The sequence below is a fragment of the Heterocephalus glaber genome, unplaced genomic scaffold (genome assembly GCF_053883595.1).
Source record: "Heterocephalus glaber isolate CG9 unplaced genomic scaffold, H.glaber_assembly_v1.0 deba00001553, whole genome shotgun sequence".
Lineage (NCBI taxonomy): Eukaryota > Metazoa > Chordata > Mammalia > Rodentia > Bathyergidae > Heterocephalus > Heterocephalus glaber.
In genome coordinates, this window is record NW_028258344.1 from 15,789,008 (window position 1) to 15,814,291 (window position 25,284).

The following is a 25,284-nucleotide window of genomic DNA, read 5'->3' on the forward strand; positions in this document are numbered from 1 at the left end:
CCAAACTAAAATTTCAGAAAAGGGCCTCTACTTTGAGACAACTTTTCTTCTTCATTAAATATATTCTTGCTGGCAAATCTTAATGGATTTCATGGGTAATGGCTTCTTGCTCAATTCTCTCTTCTGAGCTCCAGACCTATGCGTCTAACTTATTGTTAGACTCCACCAAGATATCCAACACACACTGCAAATACAACATCTCAAACCTGAATGCAGCATCTTCCTTCCAGGGCCAGCTCTTTCTCTTGGGGTTCCTATCTCTACCTTATTTTATTGCTGAAACCAGTACAAAGATGCTCAATGCTCTGTTCCTTATCCCTTATTCGGAATATACCCTCAGATCCTACTCAGACCACTTTCTTAACAGCATTCCTTGCCTATTTCACCAACGGGAAGCCCAGCAGCTTGCGCTGTCAGTCCCATAGACCTGGTGGTAACTGGAGCTTACATCAGGAGGAGGGGAAGGCTCTGCTTGGCTAAGTGACTTCACAAACCACAAGGCCTGGTCCCTGCTGGAACCTCACCCACAAGTAAAGGAAAATTTATCAGCACAACTAAAGAACAATATACGTTTTCTTTTTATTAGATGAAAGTAAATAACTCTTTTTGTGACACTGGAAAAATAAAGGATTATCTAAATATGATAGTAAAGAAGAAAACAAAAGAAAAACCAGGTAGGCAAACTTTATCACTATGAACACAAAATGAAATGAAATAAAACAAAAGACAAAACCAAGTCTGAAAAATTATTAAAAGAAAAACATCAATTTTGACACATGGGTTATACAACAAAATATTTTTACAAATTAATAAGAACTTACTCCCTACCCTGTCCAACAGAAAAGTGACCATAGGACCTGGACATATTATTCACACAGGAGATACGCACATTACAATCAACAAGTAAATAGCCATTCCATCTTAGCGCTTACAAAATGCAAATGAAAACACAATGCAATGCTATCTATCATATTTTTAAAAATAAAATACAGTGTTGATATTTGTAATAAGGAAGATTTCTTTGGGGGGAAAACTGACTTTCTCATAAAGTTTTTAGACTTATTAATTAGAGGAAACATCAGAAGGAATATTGGCAAGTAAGCATTGAAAACTGTTTTCAGTTTCCTTTTTGTCTTTTAGAAATTTTGTCCCATATCTATTTGGAAAATTGCAGAAATATATCTATCATAGTCCACTCTCACACACACACACACAAATACACATATATGCCTACTAATCTGTATATATATATATATATATATACACATACATATGTACTTTATACATATATTGAAACCACCTGATGTTTTCAAAAAATTAAAAATATGTAAACAGATGACACTGGATATTTAGGATGAAATGAAATACTTTTAAATTTATGATGAAACTATTTTACATACATATACTATAAGATAGTAAGATGTTAAAAAATAAGAGGATGCAGAAACAACCTGACACATTCAGCTATTTTATCTTTGACAAAGGAATCAAAAATATACATTGGAAGAAAGCCTCTTTAGCACATGGTGCTAGGAAAACTGGCTATACATATGCAGAATATTGAAACTGGATCCATCTCTCTCACCATGTACTAAAGTAAAATCAAAATGGATCAAAGATCTAAATATTAAAACAGAAGTGCTTAACATACCGGAAGATAAAATAGGTAAAACTGTTGAAGTCACTGGGTTAGATAAGGACTTTCTGAAAAGAACTCTAATGCACAAGAAATAACAGTAAGAACAAATGGAATTACTTTAAATTAAAAAGTTTCTGCACAGTAAAGGAAACAATCAATAGAGTGACGATACAACCTATAGAATGGGAAAACATTTTTTCCAGCTATTCCTCAGACACAGGACTAATATCAAGAATATATAAAGAACTCAAAAAATTAGACCTCCCCAAATAAAGGACTCAATCAATAAATGGGAAAGTGAAATGAATAGATACGAAGGAGGAGGAGGAGGAGGGGGAGGAGGGGGAGGAGGAGGAGGATGACGACGACGACGACGACGACGACGAGACGACGACGACGAAGCAGCAGCAGCAGCAGCAGCAGCCGCGGCAACAACAACAACAAACGGCCAATAAACATATGAAAAAATGTTCAACATTTCCAGTCATTAGAGAAATGAAAATTAACACCAAGATTTCATCTTATACCAGAAAGAATGGCAATCATTAAGAAATCAATGATGGCATGGCTAGGGGAAAAGGGAACCTTTCTGGTTGTTAGTGGGAATATACTAGTATATTCTGGAAATCAGTATGGAGATTTCTCAAAAAACTAAAATTAGAAATTCCATTTGACCCAGCTATTCCCCTTCTAAGTATCTTCCCCAAAGATCTAAAGACATCATATTACAGAGATCCATCCATACCAATGTTGATAGCAGTAGAATTAACAGCTAAATCTTGCAAGCAGCCTATATGTCCATCAACAGATGAATAGATAAAGAAAATGTGAAATATACATAATGGAATTTTGTTCGGCTATAAAGAAGAATTAATTTGAGACATTTGTAGGAAAATGGATACACCTTGAAAATATAATGTTAAGTGAAATAAATCAGATACACAAGCTTAAATATATAGTTTCTCTCATGTGAGTAATCCAAAGAATAAATAAAGAGCAAAATAAAAAACTGATGAAAGGAAAAAAGGAGATAGATCTTTTGCAAATGGGAAGGGGACCCAAGAATCTAGGGGTGGGGAGAGGGGAGGAAGAGAAGAGGAGGTAAAAAGATTTAAGATGCGCCATGTACACATACCAACTATCTTCAATGAATGTAATCTGTGTATGTCTTAAGGATGAACTAAAAATTGTGATGATGATGATGATGATGATGATGATGATGATGATGATGATGATGGGAAAAGGGGATCTAGAGATGGTAGGAGGGAGACTGGTGGGTAAAGGGAATTGAAAAAATCAAGATATGTTCAGTTCATGTACCCACTCCTTAAGATGAATGTACACATCATTTGCTCTAAACACGTATGCATTTTTAAAAATTAAATTAAAAATAATAAAATTGAATTAATAAGTGAATGAGCAAATTCATGAATAAATGAATAAATTATAGCAAGAAAAAATGAGAGAACACTATATATAGCATGATCCCATTTTTGTAATGTAATTTGTAGAAATATTTACACATGTACAGTATATGTAGCCTGAAAAAACAGTTTCTGAAATATTATTTTTAAAATATTTGGAAAATGTGTGTCTTTTATCACAGAGCCAGTACCCTCTTTTCTGGGAAGGAGAGCACAGTGCAAAGCCAGACAGGTACAGAAGCTGTTCAGCTGCCAACAGTACACCTTTCTCATGTGGTAGGGGTGAAGGCAGCGTGCAGGAGGCCAAAAGATGTACTTTATTGTGTGCCTGGATCCAGGGGCATTTGCAAACTATTCATTAGCAACTTTTTGTTGTTGTTTCTAGGTGATTTCTGTTGGAATGCTACATGGAGTTTTGGCAGCAAACCATTTACTGTCTCATACCCTTCATTCCCAAGCCTCTCCTTAAGATATTTTCATTTCCTCCTCTTCAGCCTTATAGAGCTTGGCTCTGTGTTCTTGGTGCAGAAAATACTCAATAAGCAATAACAATAGCTAGGACCTCCCTAGTGCTTCCTGTGTGCCAGGGCTGGTTCTGATGCATGTAACAGATACTGATTCATGCAATCCTCACAGGACCCCATGAGGTATACCATCATCCAGTTTCACAGATAGAAAGCTGAGGTACAGAAGGGGCCCTTGTGAATGAAGGAATCCATGAGTTCAACCTTTGGCAGCTGTAGAACTGTAGGATAACAAGCCACAGGAAATACACGGCTTTGAGTCAAGTTGGAATAGAGTCATAATTATATTCAATATTTTCATAATTGTAAAAATATTAAGGTGCTGGGGTTAGGGGAAGAGTATAGAAGAAGGTCAGAAGAATATAATCAACACATGCTATACACATATATGGAGATATCAGTAAATCTGTACCATTAACATGTTAATAATAAAAATGAAACAGTTACTATAGAAAGTAAAAACATAAAGAAAAATTAAGCTTTAATCCCACTATCCATAAATAAGTCCATTTTCTTATAGAAATTATTTTAATGTAGAGAAACCTTTTACCTTTTTATGTATATATCTTTATTTTCATTTATTTATTTTTGCTTAAATTCTTTTATTGGCACATTTTAGGTATACAGTATGTTTACACTTACCATTGGGTGCTTGTATCTGTACGTGATGCATCTTGGTTCTTATTTTTTCCTCATCCCCCTGCCCTCCCTTCACCCCCTCCACCCTTCCCTATTTACATAGACTTTGTTTCCATTTTTTCCTTTTCTCATAATTTTTCCTTTCCCTTCTTTCCTTTGCCCTTCCCCTCACACTTACCCTACCCCTTTGGACCTTTTCTTCCTATTTCACATTATCAGTTATTCAATTTAATCATTTTAATCCTTATTTACACTTTCAGTTTCTCACACTAGAGAAACTATTCGGTATTTACACATGTGTGTCCTATTTATTTCACTTAAGAGTATCGCCTCAATGTGCATCCATTTAGCTATAAATGTCTATCTTCTTTATTTTTAATCCCACACTGGAACCATACTATTTATCATTTTACATCATACCTCGTCCATGTACGTTGTGTTTTGACATTAAGGATTTTGAAAGTATGACTTTAAAAAAGGATATCAAAATGTAACATCTGTTCAATGTTAAATTATTTTTAAGATTGTGATTAATCTTCATTTACTTTCAAAGTTAACTTTGGCAAATTATAAAAATAATAGCTTGTGCTTGCTGCAGCAGCACATATACTAAAAATAATAGCTTTCATTGTAGAGTATTAATTCGAAAACTTCGGAGAAAACATTTACAGAACATATACGAGCACTTGCCGTGTATCAAACCCTGTGTTAGGAGATCAGAGTTCAAGTCCATAAGACTTGGTCTCAGGCCTCAAGAAACTTTCAGTGGAGGACAAAAAACAGATAGAAAATCACAATATAGGATGGTAAATATTTCTACAGCAAGAACAGCCTTCTCTTACAGCTCCTGAATCTCACTATACCTGTAGCTTCTGTTTTGCTTCTTATCCAACCCTAAGACTGATGCTTTGGGTCCCACCGCTCTTACCACTGGCACTGTACTCTTCCAGGTGTTGTCTCTCTTTGTCTCTAGTGAGTCACTTCTACTCACATTCAAATATGTCTAACCGCCGCCTTCTGTTTAAAATGTAAACAATGCTCCCCTACACCCATGATCCCCTCCAGCCACCCCACACCCACCTCTGTCCCTTCTGCCTCTACAGCAACTCCCAGTCCTTCTTGTACACCTTGCTCAGTCCTCATCTTCTCAGCCATTTTCAACTGGGCTGTCATCTCCTTGCTTCACTGAAATGGTGCTGATCAGTCAGTCATTCATATCCAACATTCAGGCTGGCCCCACAATCACTTTTCTGCCTTCATCTTACTCACCTCTGGGTGCCTGTCTCACAGTGCTGCCTGTTTCCTAGTTCTTGGAAGACTAGTTGCTAGGTTTCTGTAATGCTGCATATTGCCTTACCTATTTCTTTGGCTATTCCTCACAATTCTTTCTTCAGAGCTCTCCATTCTTGGCCCTATTCTAACTGTTTGATTGGCTAATGCTCAATGTTGGGGCCTTTTCTCAATTTATACTCTTTGCCCCCCTATGTGATGCCATGACTCACATGACTAGGCTCATGGCTTTTGTGACTCCCAAACTATACCATTAAAATTGAGATCCAAACCTTCCCATATCCCTGCTCGGATCACTTCTTGATTTGGATACTGAATAGGTATTTAAACCCAATATGCTCAACACAGAAGACTTGAAGCCAACTCTTTATCAATCCAAACCTATACTTCCTTATCTCAGAAATGTGAGCCCCATCCAGTGACTCAGGGCAAACCCAGCAGTCATCCTAGACTCTGCTTCACTCTGCTGTCATATCAGATCCTCTCAAATCCTACCAGTGTTCCCAATAAGATATACTGTAAGTCCTGTGACTTCTCACTATATCTAGAGAGTCTACAATTATGTCTTCTTTGGCTGGCTGTGATAGGTTCTAACTGGTCTCACAGGTTCCAATCTTGTTCCCCTCATGCCTCATTTGATAGTGTATTTTTAAAAGTATGGACACTATTCTATCATGTCCATGCCTAGAACTCTCCAGTGGCTTCCCATGGAGTTAGAAAAAAATTCTTCACCATGATCTACAGGACCTTTATGACACCTTTCCCATACTGACTCTGTTCCAACCATACTAGGTTTTTTTTTTTTTTCTTGAAGGAATAAAACTCAATCTCAACACGAAGCCTTTGCACTTGCCATTCCTCTGGCAGAATGTTTCACTGCCATATTGTTGCAGCTGCTTCCCCCTCTACCTCCTGGTTTCTTCACAAATTTCACCTTCTCGGATACACATCTCCCTGATCATCTTAGCTAAACATTCCCCAACTCCACGTCATCCAGTGCTGTTTGAATTTCTTCATACCACTTATCTCTTGCTGAAAGCATTTTATTTATACAGTATTTCCTACTACCTTTCCACAGCACTAACTTCATAAGGACATTGCCCATTATTCAATAGTTGTTTTATTCCCAGTATCTAGAACCATGCCTATGCACTTAGTCATTACTCAGTAAGTCACTATTGACTACTGAAATAAAAAAGAATGAGAAACAGAAGTTACAAATGAAAAAGGAAAAATAAAAAGAAACACCAGTGAAATCTAGAGGATTGGCAGAACAATTTTGAAACCTTATATTCCAGAAAATTGGAGAATCTAGAAGAAAGATATCAATTCCTAGACACATAAGGCTTACCTATGTTGAACCAAGAAGATATAAAATATCAATAATAAGGAAGCAGATCAATAACAAGGAATGAGATTGAAATAGCAATTAAAAATCTACCAACTAAGAAAAGCCCAGGACCCAATTGATTTACTGGTGAATTTTACTAGATCTTTAGAAAATAACTAGCACTAATGTTTTGGAATCAAGATTTTCTGTACAATAGAAAATGCAGAAACACTCTCAAATTTATTGTATGATGCTAGCATTATCCTGGAAACAATACCAGATTAGAACTCAACACAGAAAGAAAACTACAGACCAATATCCATCATGAACATAGACACAAAAACCCTCAATAAGAAAAAGACTACACACCACTACTAAGTTGGTTTCATTCCAAGGATGCAAAGATGGTAATACATAAATCAATAAATGTAATACACCTCATAAACAGAATCAAATATAAAAACCATATGATCATCTCAACAGATGCAGAATAACCTTGGGTAAAATCCAACATCCCTTCATGATTAAAAACCTGATGAAAATAGATATAGAAAGATCTTATCTCAAGCTGATAAAAGCCATGTATGACAGTCTCATTGCCAAAATCATGACGAATGAGGAAAAACTGAAAGGATTCCCTCTAAAATCAGAAAGGAGACAGCCACTTCTGTTCGATATATAGTACCTGAAACTTTAGTCAGAACAATCAGGCAAAAGAAAGAAATTAAAGGGGTAAGAATAGAAAAAGAAGAAGTCAAAATTATCCCCATTTGCAGATGATGTGATTTTTTACACAGAAAACTAAAATAACTCCATCAGAAAATCTTTAGATCTGAAGAACACATTCAGCAAAATGGCAGGATATAAAATCAATACACAAAAGTCAATACACCACTGTACATTAATAATGAACCCACTGAGAAAGAAATTCAATTCCAGTCATTATAGCTCCAAAAATTTACTTAGGAACAACCTAAACTAAGGAGATGAAAGACCTCTACAATGAAAACTACTGAGTATCAAAGAACGAAATTAAAGAAGACATTAGAAAATGGAAAAACCACCCTTGTCCATGGGTCAAAAGAACCAATATTGTGAAAGCAGCTATGTTTTGAAAAGTGGACCTACATATTCAGTGCAATCCCTATTAAAATACCAACATCATATTTCATAGATCTAGATAAAAACAATCCTGCAAGTCATATGAAATGAAAAAAGACCAAGTGTAGTCACAGCAATCCTGAGTAAAAAGAGCAATGTCTTAAGGGCACAAAAATAGACATAGAGGCCAATAGAATAGCACAGGAGACACATAAATGTGCTACATACCTACAGCTATTTGAGTTTTGGCAAAGGGGCCAAAACATACACTGGAGAAAACATAGTCAAATGATGCCGGGAAGACTGGTATCTATATACAGAAGACTGAAACTAGACCTGTCTTTTACCCTGAACTAAAATCAAATCAAAGTGGATCAAAGACCTAGATAGAAAGTCATAACTTGAAACTGCTGGAAGATAACACGGAAAACTGGAAGTAATATGCACAGGCAAAGTCTTCTTGACTAGGACTTCAAAAATACAGGAGAATCAATAACAGGAGAGTAAAAAACACAGGGGAGTCGAATAGTAAAGGAAAATACCTCTGTCAATAGATGGGATTATTTTAAATTAAAAACCTTCAGCACAGGAAAGGAAATAATAAACAGAGTGAAAAGACAACCCCCAGCATGAGATAAAATCTGCACTACCTACTTTTCAGATAGAGGATTAATATAAAGAATTAAAAACAACCCAATCAAAAGTGGGCAAATGAATTAAATAGACACTTCTCAAAAGAAGTACAAATGGCCAATAAATATATTAGAAAATGCCCAGCATCTTTAGCCACTAGAGAAATGTAAATCAAAATGACACTGAAATCCCATCTCACCGCAGGCAGAATGCCTATCATCAAAAACACTAAAGACAATGAATGCTAATGAGGTTGGAGTGTACTATTAATTGTTTATGGGCATGTAAGCTAGTATTACAACTATGGAAATCAGTATGCTGATTCCTCAAAATGAATAAACAGAAATACCATGTGATACAGCTACACTATCCCCTTGATATATTTCCAAAAGAATTAAACTCAACATATATACCAGTGAAACATGCCTACATGTGTTTATAGTGGCATAATTCACAATAGCCAAGCTGCGGAAACAGACTAGATGCCCATTGATAGGTGAATTGATAAAGAAAATGTAATAGATTTACACAATAGAATATTATTCAGCATAAATAAGAATGAAATTATGACATTTGCAGGAAAATGGACGGAACTCAAGACTATTATGTTAAGTGAAATAAGCCAGAATCAGTTAAATGTTTTACCTTTTGTGAGAGACAAGATAACTAACTAGAAAAATAAATAGAGCAGTAACAGAAACCTAGGCGACAGAGGAGATGGGGAAGGGGATCAGAGGGAGGGGAAGGAAGGGGAAAAGGGCATAATGGGACAGGAAAAGATCAGGATATGTTAATCTACACACCATCTTACCAAAATGAACCTCAACATTCCATATTATGAACATGCACTACTAATAAAATGTAAAATAACTGTCAGTAATTTTCTCATGTTAAGAAAAGAGCCTGTAAGATGCTACAAAAACATATCCGCTTTTTGGCATAACAGAGAAATAGTATTTATAACTTAATCATTCAGAAATGACTGGTAACTTTTTAATATATATACCTTCAATGTGTCATAGATACTGAAATCAGAATCACACACTATATTTTATAGACTTCTCATTTAAAAAAGCTTTTTGGTTGCTGGGTATTTAAATTTTTTGAAGCAATTTTGAATGGAATTGACTTCCCAATTTCTCTCTCAAGGGCTTCATTATGAACGTGCAGGAACGCTACTAATTTTTGTGTATTGATTTTATATCTTGCTACTTTGTTGAATTTGTTTATCATATTTAAAGGTCTGTGGTGGAGCTTTTTGAGTCTTTGGTGTAAAATAATTTTATCATCTGCATGTATGGACAATCTGACTTCTTTCAGCATTCTTACTTCTTTAATTGCTTTCTCTTGTCTGATTGCTCTGGCTAAAGTTTCAAGTACCTTACTGAACAGAAGTAGTTGTCTCGTTCCTGATTTTAGAGAGAATTATTTCAGTTCTTCCTCATTCAGTGTAATGTTGGCAGTGGGTTTTTCATTTATAGCTTTTATCAGTTCAAGGTAAGATCTTTCTGTACCTATTATGAAGGTATGTTGGATTATGTTGAAAACTTTTTCTGCATCTACTGAGTTATACCATGGTAGTTTTTGTTTTTTTTAAAAAAACTTTTAGTACATGTTTGCAGTACACAGTGCTTACATTCCTTGTGTGGAGGTAGTAGGTGTGTGTAACACATCTTAATTCCTTTTTTCATCCCCTTTCCCTTCCCTCCCTGCCTCTTCCTCCATCTCTTAATCTCCTTCCCAGCTGAGAAAGACCTATCTCCCTTCTGCCCACTATCTACCTTTTATTTTGCTCCTTATTTGTACTTTAGGTTTCTCATGTAAGAGAAATCACGTGAATGTTAAGCTTGTGTACCTGATTTACTTCACTTAACACTAAAAGTGCATCCATTTTCGAACAAATGAGTCAAGTTTATCTTTAGGGCAGAGTAACATTCCATCATGTATAAATACCTTATTTTCTTCTTTCATTCATGGTAGATATATTTGTAAAATATATTTCCTTCTAGCTTTTAAAAAATATTTCATAAATTTTAACATTATGGCTATCCTGTTTTATATAGCCAATTTAAAAATTTGAAGTAGACCATGAGTATTTGTCCTTAAAAATAATAAAGTCTTAACTTTTAATGAAGGTATACTATAAATTATTATTAATTTCTTACTGGATATTCAAAAACCTTTCTATGTTTTAGTGGCAAAATAAAAATACCTCTGGGGGCCCAGGATAGGATTGAGTGGACTTCTGGTTAGTGTTGGACCTGAATCAGAATCTGCTGCTCAGTAGTTATGACCATAGACAGATTTTGTTTTAACTATCCTAAGCTTCACTTGGCTCCTCCATAAAATAGAGACAATAAAAGACATCAGGATATTAAATGGAATAACGTATGCAGAACACTTAGGACATGTATTCCATAAATGCTTATTACTATTATTTTAATAATAGCAATTATTATTGCAACTCTATTTTGTGTGTGTGTGTGTAGTGTTGGGGATGGCAGGCAACACTGTGTACATACGAAGCATGTTCTACCACTGAGCTACATCCCAAGTCCTCTATTTTCTTTGAAAAGATGCTAAAAGTACAATTGTAGCATAAAAGGATCAGCAAATTAAGGTTCTGATTACCTATCACCAAATTGCTTTTATGAAAACTTGTATCAGTTTGTATCTTTGCCAGCAGTTCCCCCAGCATTCACTTACTGCACCTGTAGACTGCGCTTGTGGTTTTAAGTCTTTGCCAGTTTGATGGGCAAGAGGCTGAGCATGGACTTTTTGACTTAACATTTTTGATTACTACATGTAAAGTCTAACATTTTTCCTGTCTTCATGTAGGTTAATTGGAATGCTTTTGTGAAGTGTCTGTTTATAGACCTTGTTCATTTATTCTGTGGAATTATTTGTTTTTACTAATGAGTTGCAACAACTTTAGTTTTTGTTTTATTGGTTACAAATTTTTGCATGATTTTGTCTTTTTGTATCATCTCTGGCCATTAAAAATAGTGCTTACTTGCTTTCCTGATTATAGAAGAAATATGTGCGTATATGTATGTGTATATATATATATATATAGAGAGAGAGAATTTGAAATATACAGAAAAATAAAAATAAGAAAATTCTAAATATCAGACATTAATCAATGTTAAAATTCCAGAGTTCATCTTTTTATAAACTGTTATTCATTCATTTATTCAATACACATTTACTAGGCACTGTGCTAGAGAAAGAAAAGTGAATGTATGATATAGGACATTTATTTTTTTAACAGATTTAGAGTAAGCAATATGTATATGTGTATTCCTCAAAAAGTACTTTTTTATTTTTCTTTTTTATATTTTGAGACAAGGTCTCACTATGTAGCCCAGGCTGGCCTTGAATTCAACGGTGATCCTCCTGTCTCAACCTCCTGAGTGCTGGGATTACAGGCATGTGCCACCATTCCCAAAAAGTGCTTTTTTAAAAGAAAATTTTTAGTTAAAAAGTACTGCAACTCAAGAAATTTTTACAAGCTAAACACATTGGTACAAGCAGCACTTAGATCAAGAAAGAAACTATACTTAAAATTGCTAATCATAATTTAGTAAAAGTCCTAGATGTGTAATTAATATAGATAGTATCAATCACTTTTATGTTCTCACTGCCAAATGATCTAAAATTTTTAATTTACTTTTGATTTACTTATTTTTTCTCCTTGTGTTTTATTCTTTCATGTTTTAACTGTTTAAATTATATATTTTACTAGTAAGTTAATCCATTTCTTCACTCAAAACCTGATCAGTTTGACACATACAAAGTTTTGTTATGACTTCCAGTCTGTCTAAACTCTCTCTTTTCTCTGTAGTTAGTTCAGTGTCACTGTTAAGCAACATAGACTTTCACAGTATTGTGGAGGCATAAAACACTCTAATACTTGGTTGATCCAGGCATTCGCTCACTAAGTTTCACCAAAAATTTCTAAGTACTAGTAACTATTTATCCTTCCAAATGGAACTCAGAACAATTTTGTCAAGTACAAAAAAAGGGAAAGAAAAAGAGCTCATTTATTCAAATCTTTCTTTATATCTCTCAGTATTATCGTTATAGTTTTAGCATATATTTCTGCTAAGTACTTTTTACATAAAGCAATCCTTATCTTTCCTTTTCTGATTATTTTGTTTTTGTTTTATAATTTCTGCTAAAATTTTAAAATTATTTTCCTGTATATGTCTTATATAGAAAGGCTATTGATTTTTATATTTAATTTTGTATCCTTCACATTCAAAGTTTATTACATAATTCTAAGAATATTCTAGTTTTTTCTCTTTAATTCTCTATGTATATCAAATCTTTTACAAAAGCCAGTGACTTTTATGTCATTAATTATAGATTATGTCTTATTGTACTGCCTCAAATTCCTAGAACAGTGCTGAACATAGTATTGTCAGAGGGCATCCTTATTTTGTTTCCATTTTAATGGCAATTTGCCCATTTTTTTTTTACTGCTATGTACAAATATTGGCTGTTGGTATAGGTAAATGTCTTTTATTATGTTAAGCTACTATATATTTTTGACTTAATTTTTTCTTTTTTTATTTCAAATTATCAATTATTCATTTTAATCATTTTCATCCTTATTTACACTTTCAATTTCTCACACTAGAGAAACTATTCGGTATTTACACATGTGTGTCCTATTTATTTCACTTAAGAGTATGGCCTCGATATGCATCCATTTAGCTATAAATGTTGCCTTAATTTTTTTTTCATAAACATTAAATTAGGAAAGTTTAAATATATTTTAGTTCTTTTTTAACCAGATAAAATAAACTGAATCTTATGAGAAATGATAAAAATAGGAAGAATAATAAAAATTATCTATTAATAACAATTAAGGGTAAAACACAAGCATTGCTTTATTCTGGCCTCAGTTGCAAGACAGTTAAAACAAATTTAATACAGTTTATTATGTCTAATAATCCTTTGTTGCTTGAAAAATTTCTTTCTTCCCTTAAGCTAGGAATCAACATATCCAAGGAAGTGAAAGACTTCTATAATGAAAACTACAGAAGTCTGAAGAAAGAGACTGAAGAGGATAAAAGAAAATGGCAAAAACATTCCCTGCTCCTGGGATGGCAGAATTAATAATAATAAAATGGTCATAACCAAAAGTGATCCACAGATTTAACAAAATTCCTACTAAAATACCAACAGTATTCTTCATTGAATTAGAAAAAATAATTCTGAAATTTTTATGGAACCAGAAGAGACCTAGCACAGCCAAAGAAATCCTGAAAAAAAAAAAAAAAAGAGCAAAGTGGGAGGCATCGTGATTCTGAATTTCAAGTTATACTACCAAGATGCAGTAAGAAAAACAGCATGGTGCTGGCGCAAACAGACTTGTAGACCAATGGAATAGAACAGAAGATGCAGGAGTAACCCCATGTGCCTTCAGCTATCTGCCTTTTGAGACAAAGGGGATAAAAACATGCACTGGAGAAAAGATGACTTTTTAAACAAAAGGTGCTTGGAAGACTAAATGATCTACGTGCAGAAGACTAAAATTCGATCCACATCTTCATCTTGTACTGAAATGAAATCAAAATGGATCAAAGGCATATATAAAAACAAAAACTTTGAAATTGCTGAAAGATACATAGGGTAAACACTTAGAGCCATAGAAAAATGAACTCTTACATTGTTGGTGGGAATGTAACTAGTACAACCCCGTGGAAATCAGTACGAAGGCTCCTCAAATAACTAAAAGCAGAAATTCCATTTGACCCAGCTAAACCTTTCCTCAGTATATTCTTGAAAGAGTTAAAGACATTATACTGTAGTGATACGCACATATTCATGTTTGTAGCAGCACAATTCACAACAGCTAAGCTCTGAAAATAGCTAGCTGTTTATCACAATACTAATGAGTAAAGAAAATGTGTTATATATACCCACAATAAAATACTATTCAGCCACAAAAAAGAATGAAATTGTGTCATTTTCTGGAAAACAGATGGAACTTGTGATGTTTAGTGAAGTAAGACAGACACAGAAAGTTAGGCATTACCTGGTTTCTATTAAATGAGAAACCGAAATAATAAATACATAGAAGAGTGAATTAAAGGAGAGATGTAAAGAAACAAAAAGGCAGATTATTTTTGGAGATGTGGAAGGGGATTAGGGGAGGGAGAGGGGAAGGGGATCAAAAATAATCAAGATATGCTACACACATGTAGCAGTTCCTCCAAACCAATGTAGCTAAAATATATTGCAGAAACTCTAAAAATAAAAATAGAAAAAAAGTCAGTATGTATAAAAGGTGATAGGAGGGAGGCTACCAGGACTAAAGAAATGTGGTTTCTGAGGTTTGTTGAATTCATCAGCTCAGAAGAAAAACAAAAAAACAACAAATCTAGGTAAATTATATTATTCAATTCAAAAATTCAATTCAACTTCTGGATTAGTTTTAAATATTTTATGCTTTTGGAGGTAAGAGTATTTGGTCAATACAATGTGTTTCCCTGGAATCACTTAATGTTGGAACAACTGATGTTTTGAAGATTTTTTCCTAGCTAAAAATAAATTTCTAAATAAAATGTATTGAAATAATGAATACGACAACCTAGGTTTTACAGTAATAAAGCACTATTGCAAATTTACAGACTGAATTAAAACAAGGTGCAAACTCACTTCTTTAAGAAAAATCCCTGTAGTGTATTCTCTGGAAATGATGGTATGATCTAGACACTGCCCACAAGCTCTTCCCCTTGGCCTTTGATCCATCAAACCCAAACTCTAGTGAGACTAGAATCTTCTGTCCCAGGCATTTTAAAAATATAATATGTGAAAAGAAGAGGCTACAAGTGGGGGTGCTTGAAACACCACACTTGATATGGGAGTTTCAGATGGAACACCCAAGGAAGGGTACAAGTATCCCCGCTCTGAATCCTGACAGCCAAGAACCAAAGAATTCTTTGGTTTGTCCCAACTAGACAAGGCACTAGGACAGTGAAGAGGGGAGTTCCAACACAACCTCACACTTCGCTGGTGAGTGTGGTATATGTGCCAGCTGCATATGCCTGACTCAAGAGGGGGTTCCACTATTCAACCCTGATCCTCCAGGTGTGACATGTAAGTCACCCAGTTCCTGCACTGTGGAAGACCACCATGTCAACCTTACCAGTTAGGATGGCAATCTCAGTGCCAGTGAAATCATATTCCTTAGCACCAGGCAGAAAAAGAAAATCCAACACAAGCATAATGGTTTATTTTTCTTTAGACTTATATCCATCTTCATAAAACATTTTCTTTTAGCTGTAGAAAAGTCCAGCTGGAGAACTGACCAGCAGCAGGTTAGACTGAAACATTATCATTGCTGAAGGCCTTTCCTCGCTGTCTGCAGACTGCTTTTCAATTAAACTCCAAGAGAAAGAACTCTTTCTCCATTCAGTCAGCAAGAGTCATACTTTTAGTAAAGAAGTCGGAAAAAAATCTCTCCAAATCTATACTGTCATTCATAAAAAATGACTTCCATTTAAGCATCATCACATTGCACATGGAGACCTTTTTTGTAAGATGATATGCAGGACATTAGTCAGACTTGGAAATAGGAAAGCCAGAAGTGTTCTATGGAACAAATATCTAAACCTGGCTCTGGTGGGGAAAATATTATATCTTATGATAATTATGTCTCCCTGTCACTCTTGCTCCTTAGCAGTTAAATATTTCTAATATACAAAAAAACAAAATTTTTCCCTTAAGTATCAAAATTAATGGAAATCATGCCTTTTTATAAATTAAAAAAGTCACTCAGTGAGATGAAAAGCAAGACTTTGAAAGCTTAAAAGGGTTAATATTTGTATTTCTTAGTGTTCATCAAGGTATTTCTAAATGCCTTTAAAATTATACCCTAAATTTGCTAAATCATATCATAGTAAACTCAAGCATACACTTTGATAATATAACAAATGTTACTGGAAATCTCTTATATAGTGTTTCTCATTATTCAGAATGTTTTATTAAGTGAAGGTGAAGTAACCAAATTATACAAAGAGGCAGCTGGCAAAATGTTAAGATTTTAGAAAAAAATAAGTCCCAATGTTAAGGAATTTAGAAATCACACTCTAGTCTAACCAAGAGATTGTTAAACTTCCTCAGATTACTTGTACCCTAGACTTTAAGAAGCTAAAAATATGTAATTTACATATATTAAAATATTCACGTCCCCTGCCACTACACATTGCTAATGGCTATGTGAAATCAGGCATTACCCTGTCATTTCTGCCTGGTGAGATAATTTTGGTTTCCTTAAGAGCATTATGCCAATAAAATTACTTTTTTCAGGAAACATTTTTATTTTTTAATTTGAAAGAAACTTATATTTGCAATGACCAGTCCGAGGTTTGTTGAATAACAGAAATAGGTATAAAATGAAAGACTCAAATAAGTATAAACAGATATTTAAAATGTTATGCAAATGAAGAGCAAATAAAAGATTCCCAAAGACAAAGTCTAAATGAATCTTTCATTGATACCTTAGTTGATACCTTTATACTATTCTCAAGTAAAATAACTTAAAATTAACTTTTGCAAGATTATAAACTTACTTTTCTACACTATTTTTATATATTTAAATTATATTTTCAACCTCTTTTCTACTTTACTTCTAATAAGAAATAGCCCTCATGTTAAGAACAGAACCTGATATTTCAGTGATTACAAAGACTACCAGTTATTCCTTTTTCTTAATTTGACTTTATGAAAAAATTTATGTTTTACATCTTAAAATTAGAACTTTTAATATGTTTATTATTTTGGTCTCTATATACATTTCAGTATGAATATCAATTAAAATCTGGCTGTATTGCATCAAAAGTGAGTTTGGAAGTTTTCTTATCTTTATATATACCAAGATATTTCTTTGTCTAATGTCTCACTTTTTCACAACATAGTTTTTGCACTGTATAGATAAACTTTGGCATTTTTAAGAAAATAGAATTTTAAAACAATAGCAAATTGCTTCTAATTTCTTCTTGATGTATGTCATCAACACCTATTAACACCAACAAGAGTAACCAGGTTGTATCAGAACAAAATATCAGCCTAGTCTGTATCTTTAAAAACAAATGGAAACATAGGAAAGGACTTTTAATACACTAGTAAAATATGAAATTTTTTGTGCTGCTTTCTCATGAAGTGAAATACAACCATAAATTAGAAACAGCTTTTGAAAAGAAGTATGATTAAGCTTTTTAAAGGACAATTCTGAACTTGTCACACACTTAGAATATTTCTACCTTAAAACACAGTAATGTCTCACTATAATTTCCTTGAGGAAAGCGAACACTTTAAAATCCAGAAAAGTTTTGCATTATACTTCTAAGTGTAAAAATAAATACTTTGCTAAGGAATGGGAAAAATAAAGCATATTTAAATAATTTTATTGCACTGGAAGTTGCCAATTCATCTGTGAGTAGTCTCATTGCAGATGAAAAGAAATCAAAATATGGGACAGATGTTGAACAAACCGCATTTAAGTTCTGTCACACACTGGCATTTTTCAAATGATTTTGGCTCATCTATTAAATAAGGTGCATTTTGCTTGATTTTGAAAAGGGAAACATCAGGAAATATTTAAGGGCCAATTGCTGCCAATTAACTTTGATCAGTAAAAGTTCTATTTGAATCTTTCAGATTCTTCTCCTGTCTGAAATAACATACATTTATAAAATCTATCAAAACAACAACTTGATGATTAATGCCTGTTGGCAGCCCTACCACAAGCTTGCTTAACAGCAGTATTTAAATAAACAACTGTCTCTACTAAGAAGGGAGGTAAATGTAGTTATAGTTATGTTTTCTCATAATGGAGATACGAAAAAACAATGTTCTTTATTCTTAAGAATTCTGCTAACCAAGATCAACGTTGGGGCAGTGCCCATAACACGTTTAGCTAGCCATCTTATGAAAGTTTCCCCTGAATCATAACGAGACAGTAAAATCAGCAGAAGTTAGAAGAAATCCTAGCAAACCAAACAGCAGAGGCCTGACTTCAGTATTTTCCAAACAATTGGACTCGCCAGAAAAGCATCTGACCTCATACATTAAGTCTGACATGCACAGCATATTCAAGCACAATGAATTATATTGGATTCTAAAGGGAATATATCTCAACAGTGATTCTGAAACTAGCCAATTATGAATGTAGCTTCTGATAATCAACAAATAATATTCATATTTAGGATTTTTGATATAGATATTAATCCTTACCAACGGTCATATGAGAGCTAACTCTGAAACACAACAGCTAGAGTAAAGCAAAACAGAAATGCCATGAAGACAAAACGCACTGCGGTATTATCAATAATTACTTTGCCTCGGGCTAGGGATTTAGCTCAGTGGTTTCGCCGCCTGTTGCGCAAGACGAAGGACCCGAGTTCGATCCCCGGTACCAAAAAAAAAAAATTACTTTGCCTCATTAATTCTATTTATTTCAAAATATAGCATCCCATTGTTATTTTAAAATCAATCATCTATTTTTAGACATCCAACATGAAGTATGTATAAAACAGAACTTACTTCTAAGTCGTTAAAGAATAGATGTGTGTCTGCTAAATTGAAAATCATTTCTTCCATTCGTAGTCCAAGGGAAACTGAAGTGGGTGGATCCTAAAAGAAAAAATGTTCAGGTCAAGAACTTATATATGCATCAAGTTTCACGAGATGTAATGCCACATTAAAAGGGAATCAGCATCAGAAAAGGTGGAAAGCAAGAGACACAGGAAGACCTGGGCTCCTGTTGCTTTTGGTGTGTATGATTTATTCTGTGTGCAAACTTCAGTGACTTACTATTTAAAAGTATCCCAACTTTTTTTTTTTTTTTTTTTTTTGGTACCAGGGATCGAACTTGGGTCCTTGCGCTTGCAAAGCAGGCGATGGAACCACTGAGCTAAATCCCCGGCCCCCCCAACTATTTTTAATACTTTGCATAAGAAAGAAATAATTTACTGCATAAAACATTATAGAAAATAAGATCCAGAGCTATTTAGACAAAGTAGAGGAAATTCAGCTTCACATGTCTGTTTCAGGAGCAAGGCAAGAAGGAATTGTGTATATTACACCATAATACATTAAGAACAGCTAAAAAGTACTGCCACAGATATCAGAATATACTATACATCTCAGAAAGGTAGTTATTAGTAAGTTTACTTTACATAGTAATTCTGTATCATTCTTTGTATTTTTTCAGACTGTCTGGCAATTTGAAGCATTGTCCAAGTAAAAAGTAGTGGCTGTGGTGACCACCTGACACCATGGCTAGCTCAGGGGCAGATCTTGATGTCCAGGTTATACAACAAGCCACCAAGCAGTTGGGAATGGTGGCATTCCAAAGTGTCCAGTGGCTTCTAACTATTGCTTCAAGCCTTTGACACTAGTGGTAAGTAGTCAGTCTGTCCCGCACAGCCCATATCTGGATAACATCCACTGGTATTCACATGAATTTGGGGGATATATAAATATTTGCATTCTTTATGGTGCTTTGTATTTGTAACGCATGAAACCCAGGAAGCAACACAGTTCATGGTTGAAATTCTGCATTTAAATAAAGAAAAATTTTTCCAGAGAGAAAGTACGAGTAATAAAGAGTTTTTAAAGGTTTTATTGCCTTTCTAAAAATAATATCAAACAGACCTGAGGATCAATGGGATAGACTAGAAGATGCAGAAACAACAACAAACATCCTCAGCCACCTCATCTTTGACAAAGGGGCCAAACACATTCACTGGAAAAAAAAAGACAGCCTTTTTAATAAGTGGTGCTGGAAAAACTGGCTTTCCACATGACGATTACTAAAATTAGAACTTTGTCTCTCACCATGCACTAAACTAAAATCAAAACGGATCAAAAATGTAAATATTAAAACAGAGACACTAAATTTTCTGGAAGAGAGAATAGGTAGAACTCTTGGGGACTTAGGTAGGCAAAGACTTCATGAACAAAACTACAGTTGCACGGGAAATACTACAAAGAATCAACAATGGGATCTCATCCTAGTAAAAAGCTTTTGCACATTAAAGAAACAACCAAAAGAGTGAAGAGACAGCCCACAGAGTGGAAAAAATTGTAGCTAGTTGTCCCTCAAAGGACTAATACCTAGAACATATAAAGAATTGAAAAAAATCAGACCCCTCAAATGTAAAGACTCAATCAAAAAATGGGCATCTGAAATGAATAGACACTTCTCAGATGAAGAAGTACAAATGGCAAATAAATGAAAAAATGTTCAACATCACTGGTCATTCGAGAGATACAAATTAAAATAACACTGAGATTCCATCTCATTCCAGAAAGAATGGATAATATGAAGAAATCAACCAACAACAAACGCTGGCGCGGATGTGGGGAAAAAGGAATCCTTCACCACTGTTGGTGGGAGTGCAGATTGGTGCAACCAATGTGGAAATCAGTGTAGGGATTCATCAAAAAACTATGATTAGAGGTCCCAGTTGACCCAGCTATTCCTGGGTCAAATAAGCATATTCTTATGCTTCTAAAGAACTAAAAGCATCAAACCACAGTGATATATGCAGATCCATGTTTATAGCAGAACAGTTTGTAATAGCTAAATCTTGGAAACAACCCAAATGTCCATCAACTGATGAGTGGATAAAAAAGATGTGTTTTTTCTATACAATAGGGTACTACTCAGCCATAAAGAAGGATAAACTTGAGACATTTACAGCTAAATGGATGCACCTTGAAGCTATACTCTAAAGTGAAATAAATCAGATACGTGTAAATATCACATTTTCTCTCTGGTGTAAGAAACTGAAAAGGTAAATAGGCACCAAAATGTGTAATAGGTAATGTGAAATAGGAAAAAATTGTTCAAAAAGAAAGGGGAACTAGGGAGGGGGAGGGGAAAGGAAGGAAGGAAGGAAGGAAAGAGAAAAATGAGAAAAGAAGGAAAAAGTGGAAATGGGGTTTTTAGAAATAGGGAGGGGAAGGGGAATTGAAGGGAGGGGAGGGGAATGGGGAAAAAAAGGAATCAAGATACATCATTTATAGGTACAAATTTCCTGTGATGAATGTGATCATTATATATATCTAAATTATACCAATACAATTAAAATTTAAAAAATAATATCAACTCTTATATACATGATATTTAAATTTTTTCCAAAGAATGATAACTTATATATTATTTTTTACCTCAATATTTTTTGGAGTAAGTACAGAATTGTAATGAAGAGAAATCATGCCTTCAAGTAGATCACAGACCTGCCAGGTGTATATTTGTGTATCTTTGAGTCTGTATTACAGTCAAGAACCTAAAACTCAAAGGAATACTGTCTTCTGAGCATGCTATCTTCATTTCCAATCTGAAGGCTTGCCTGTGTCTTACACTCTGCTCTTTACATAACTCTAAAGGCTGTCACGTCCTTGAGTATACACCCCAATCCCATCTCCTCCGGTGCTCTGAGATTCAGTAAGAGGTGGGAGAACAGACCTAGGTTTGGGGGGCCATGCCTTACCTTTGGTGCCCCTTAGACTAATTAAACAATCTTGTCTTTCTATTTGGCACAGTCATATGTGTTTCTACACCTAGAAGAGAGCAAGAACCTAGAATGCAAGGATGGGAGAGGAAATTCCCTGAGCAACTGCCACTGGCCAGTTATCTTCGGCTGGCCCGGGAGGCAGTTAGCACTGCTACACAGCCAGTGCTGCCCACCCCACAGCACCACCCAGTGTTTGCCTTCCAGGATATCCAGAGGAAGAAGGGAGGTGTGTTTGTGAAAATACGACAGGATGGCATCCCTAGCTTTAATTCCTCTTCTTCCTACACTTTCTCTGTAGCTGAGTGATAGTGCAAAGGAGGCAGAAGACAAGGGATTACCAAGGTTGAATGTTAGATTGGTCGAGGGGCAAAGTAAACTCCTGAGAATTCATAAAAAACAGGGCAGAAAGACAGAGGCTCACTGAGTGCCCAAGCACTATAGGGAGGCACAGATGAAAGCAATTCCCTCAAATTTCCTGTATGGTGCTTCATTCTCCTTCACTTCCTTAAACTTTCCTTGTTTAATACCAACAGGAGTCTATACAGTTTCCCAGGTTATAGAAGAATTAAAAATAGTCTACAAATAAGTAAGGAAAACAACTCATTTACTCTTTGTTTTTATGGGAAATTGTTTATTCACAAGTATGCTATCTGTAAGGTGCTGGAAAAAGCAGATGCACAAATATGCCTGAGAGCAGAATGAACCAGTAGGGAAAATTCAAACAGCTGTTTCTAAAACAAAACACCTGACTAAGGTGTATATCCTTCTAGTTCAGGCCAATAAAAATACACTGACTTGTCTCATAACCATGCCAATGAATCTTTTTATGTGGCTAGGAAGGAGACTCACCACATTTATTTCACTGTTAATTGTGGAATTTATGTGCCATGGTACTGTTACTTTTGAGAATATATTACTTCTCCTTGATATGGTTGCTTATTTATATGGCCATCACAAGAATTACTCGATTATTTGTTAATATATAGTATGCTTTAACTTTTCTTCATAAATTACAGTAATGACTTGTGAGTCAGAATACTAATAAATTTTAAAGGCTTGTTCATTCCTGTGGTAAAATACAACACAGATGTTGGCTTTATTTACCTTCTAATGTTATTCTCTTTTTGTTAGTAGGCAGTCATTCCTGAACAGTTTTTCTAACTGCTGTTCCACGGTATTGTTATAAAAAATTTGCTACACCAAAACAACTGTTTGGTTGTAAATGGAACAAGAGAGAATTTTAGAATAGGAAAGGGTTCTGGTGGACAGTACTGTTTCTCAAACATCTTTTAACCATTACCCACAGTAAACAAACAAAACAAGACAGAATAAAACAAGACAAAAAATTTTATACCATGATCTATCTAGCCATCTCTCTCTCTTTCATACACACACACACACACACACATAAAGGTGAAACATAGGTTTGGCATAAAAATTTTCCTAGTTATGTATGTGGAGTGTACTTTGCTATCTTCCATTTCACAGCCCTGTCATGATCAATCTATTTTTTGTAAAGCAGAGCCCCAGAAAATACCCCCTCATTGATTTTAGAGAGAGGAACACTGGTTTCCAGCAGTGTTGTGATTTTTGCACTGTAAGTGGGTCGGCGGGTAAAAAGTTACCTTATTCTGTTTTACATAAGAGAAACTAGAAGATAGACTAGATAGACAGACAGACAGACAGACAGATAGACAGATACTTAGATAGACAGAGGGATGACTATCTTCATGGATTTACCTACACAATTCTAGCAACCAGAGTTCTTCTCATATCATAAGCAGACTGTATTTTTTTATTATAATCAATACTATTTTTACATTTTAATTTTTAAATCAATACTATTTTAATACCTTAAAAATTTTTAAACATGTTTGATATGTCAAATGTGACAAAACCTAACACTGAACAGTTAATAAGTTATCATAGCTTGATGGCCTATTTTGGCATACTCAGAAGAAGAAAGTATAAAAACACATTCTCAGCCTACCACTGAGACTTGAAAATCACCATGTCTTTGGCTTAATTTTACTTTTCCTTAAAAAAGTAAACGTCTTGCAATCATTGAATCAGGGGCACAGTTATGAAATGGTTTCTTCTTAAAGACCTTTTTTATGTTATATCACTTTTGAAAAATTTTTGGAGCTTTGCCTCCACATCAAAGTGAATCTCGCTTAATGTAAATTTCATTGGCAATTGTTTCCATTGTTTCCTCAACTTGATCCCCTGTGGCTTTTGCCACTGCTGTCTACACTTGATGTTTCTCCTCCTGTGTGTTTATGACATCATCAATCTTTTCGGAGTGTCTTTCTAGATTTGATTATCTGTTGTCCACCCCTAATCTCTAGGAATGCTCACCCATTCCTCACTCTTCAAGTTGCCTCATGACCCAAGCACACCCCAGGCTTCAGTCACCATTCCAATCCCCTGTGTCACATCTGAGATGTCCACTGAAGGCTCATATATCAACTACCTGTGATCAGTTCTCCTTAGATGTCCATAAAGTATCTGAAACTCAGTGTGTGGCAAATCACATTATCATATTTCCCCTGTAAACCCACTGTGTTTTTTCTTTAGAAGACCGACATGCTTCTAACCCCAAACCTTGGCATTTATAAGCAGCCTCTCTCTAGTCCCACATTAAATCAATTGTGACATCCTGCCACTTAGAACTGGAATTCACATTTTATTCATCTTCATCATCATTTTTTGTTTTCATGTTTTTATTCCTAGTCATTGATTTCTTCTGTAGATAACTTCAATGCTCTCCTTCACTGGGCTTTATTTCCTGGGTGCCACTAGCTCCCATGCCATTCTCCCACCTATTTTAAGAAATATTCAAACACCTTAACTGTTATGAATGGCCCATAAATGTCTCATTTTTACCTACATCCCCAATGTGTTACCTATTTGTGGTCTGTCAAACTATAACTTTTGGCCATGAAGTTCTGTCTTCAAAAGATGAACAGGCAGAGGTCTAATAGGTACTGTACTATACTATAATTATACTTAATTTTTAATTTTATAATGTATTTATATGTCAATTATATTTAATCATAATATATACTAATTACATTAGTGTAAATATAAATATGGTATCTTAATTTGAATTTATACTATATTTAGATATATATTTAATTATAATATAATACAAAATAAAGTGCTT

General features: G+C 34.6%; 1 protein-coding gene across 12 annotated transcripts in view; it reads right to left on the reverse strand.

Annotated features, from left to right (window-relative positions):
- Nucleotides 1-25,284, reverse strand: part of Eya1 (EYA transcriptional coactivator and phosphatase 1) — a 431,890-nt gene that overhangs the window by 32,734 nt on the left and 373,872 nt on the right. For all 12 annotated transcript variants that reach the window (XM_087190467.1, XM_087190466.1, XM_087190465.1 and 9 more), the window contains one exon: nt 19,138-19,227. In XM_087190467.1, coding sequence (XP_087046593.1) covers nt 19,138-19,227 — 90 coding nt within the window. The remainder of the gene's footprint in view (nt 1-19,137; nt 19,228-25,284) is intronic.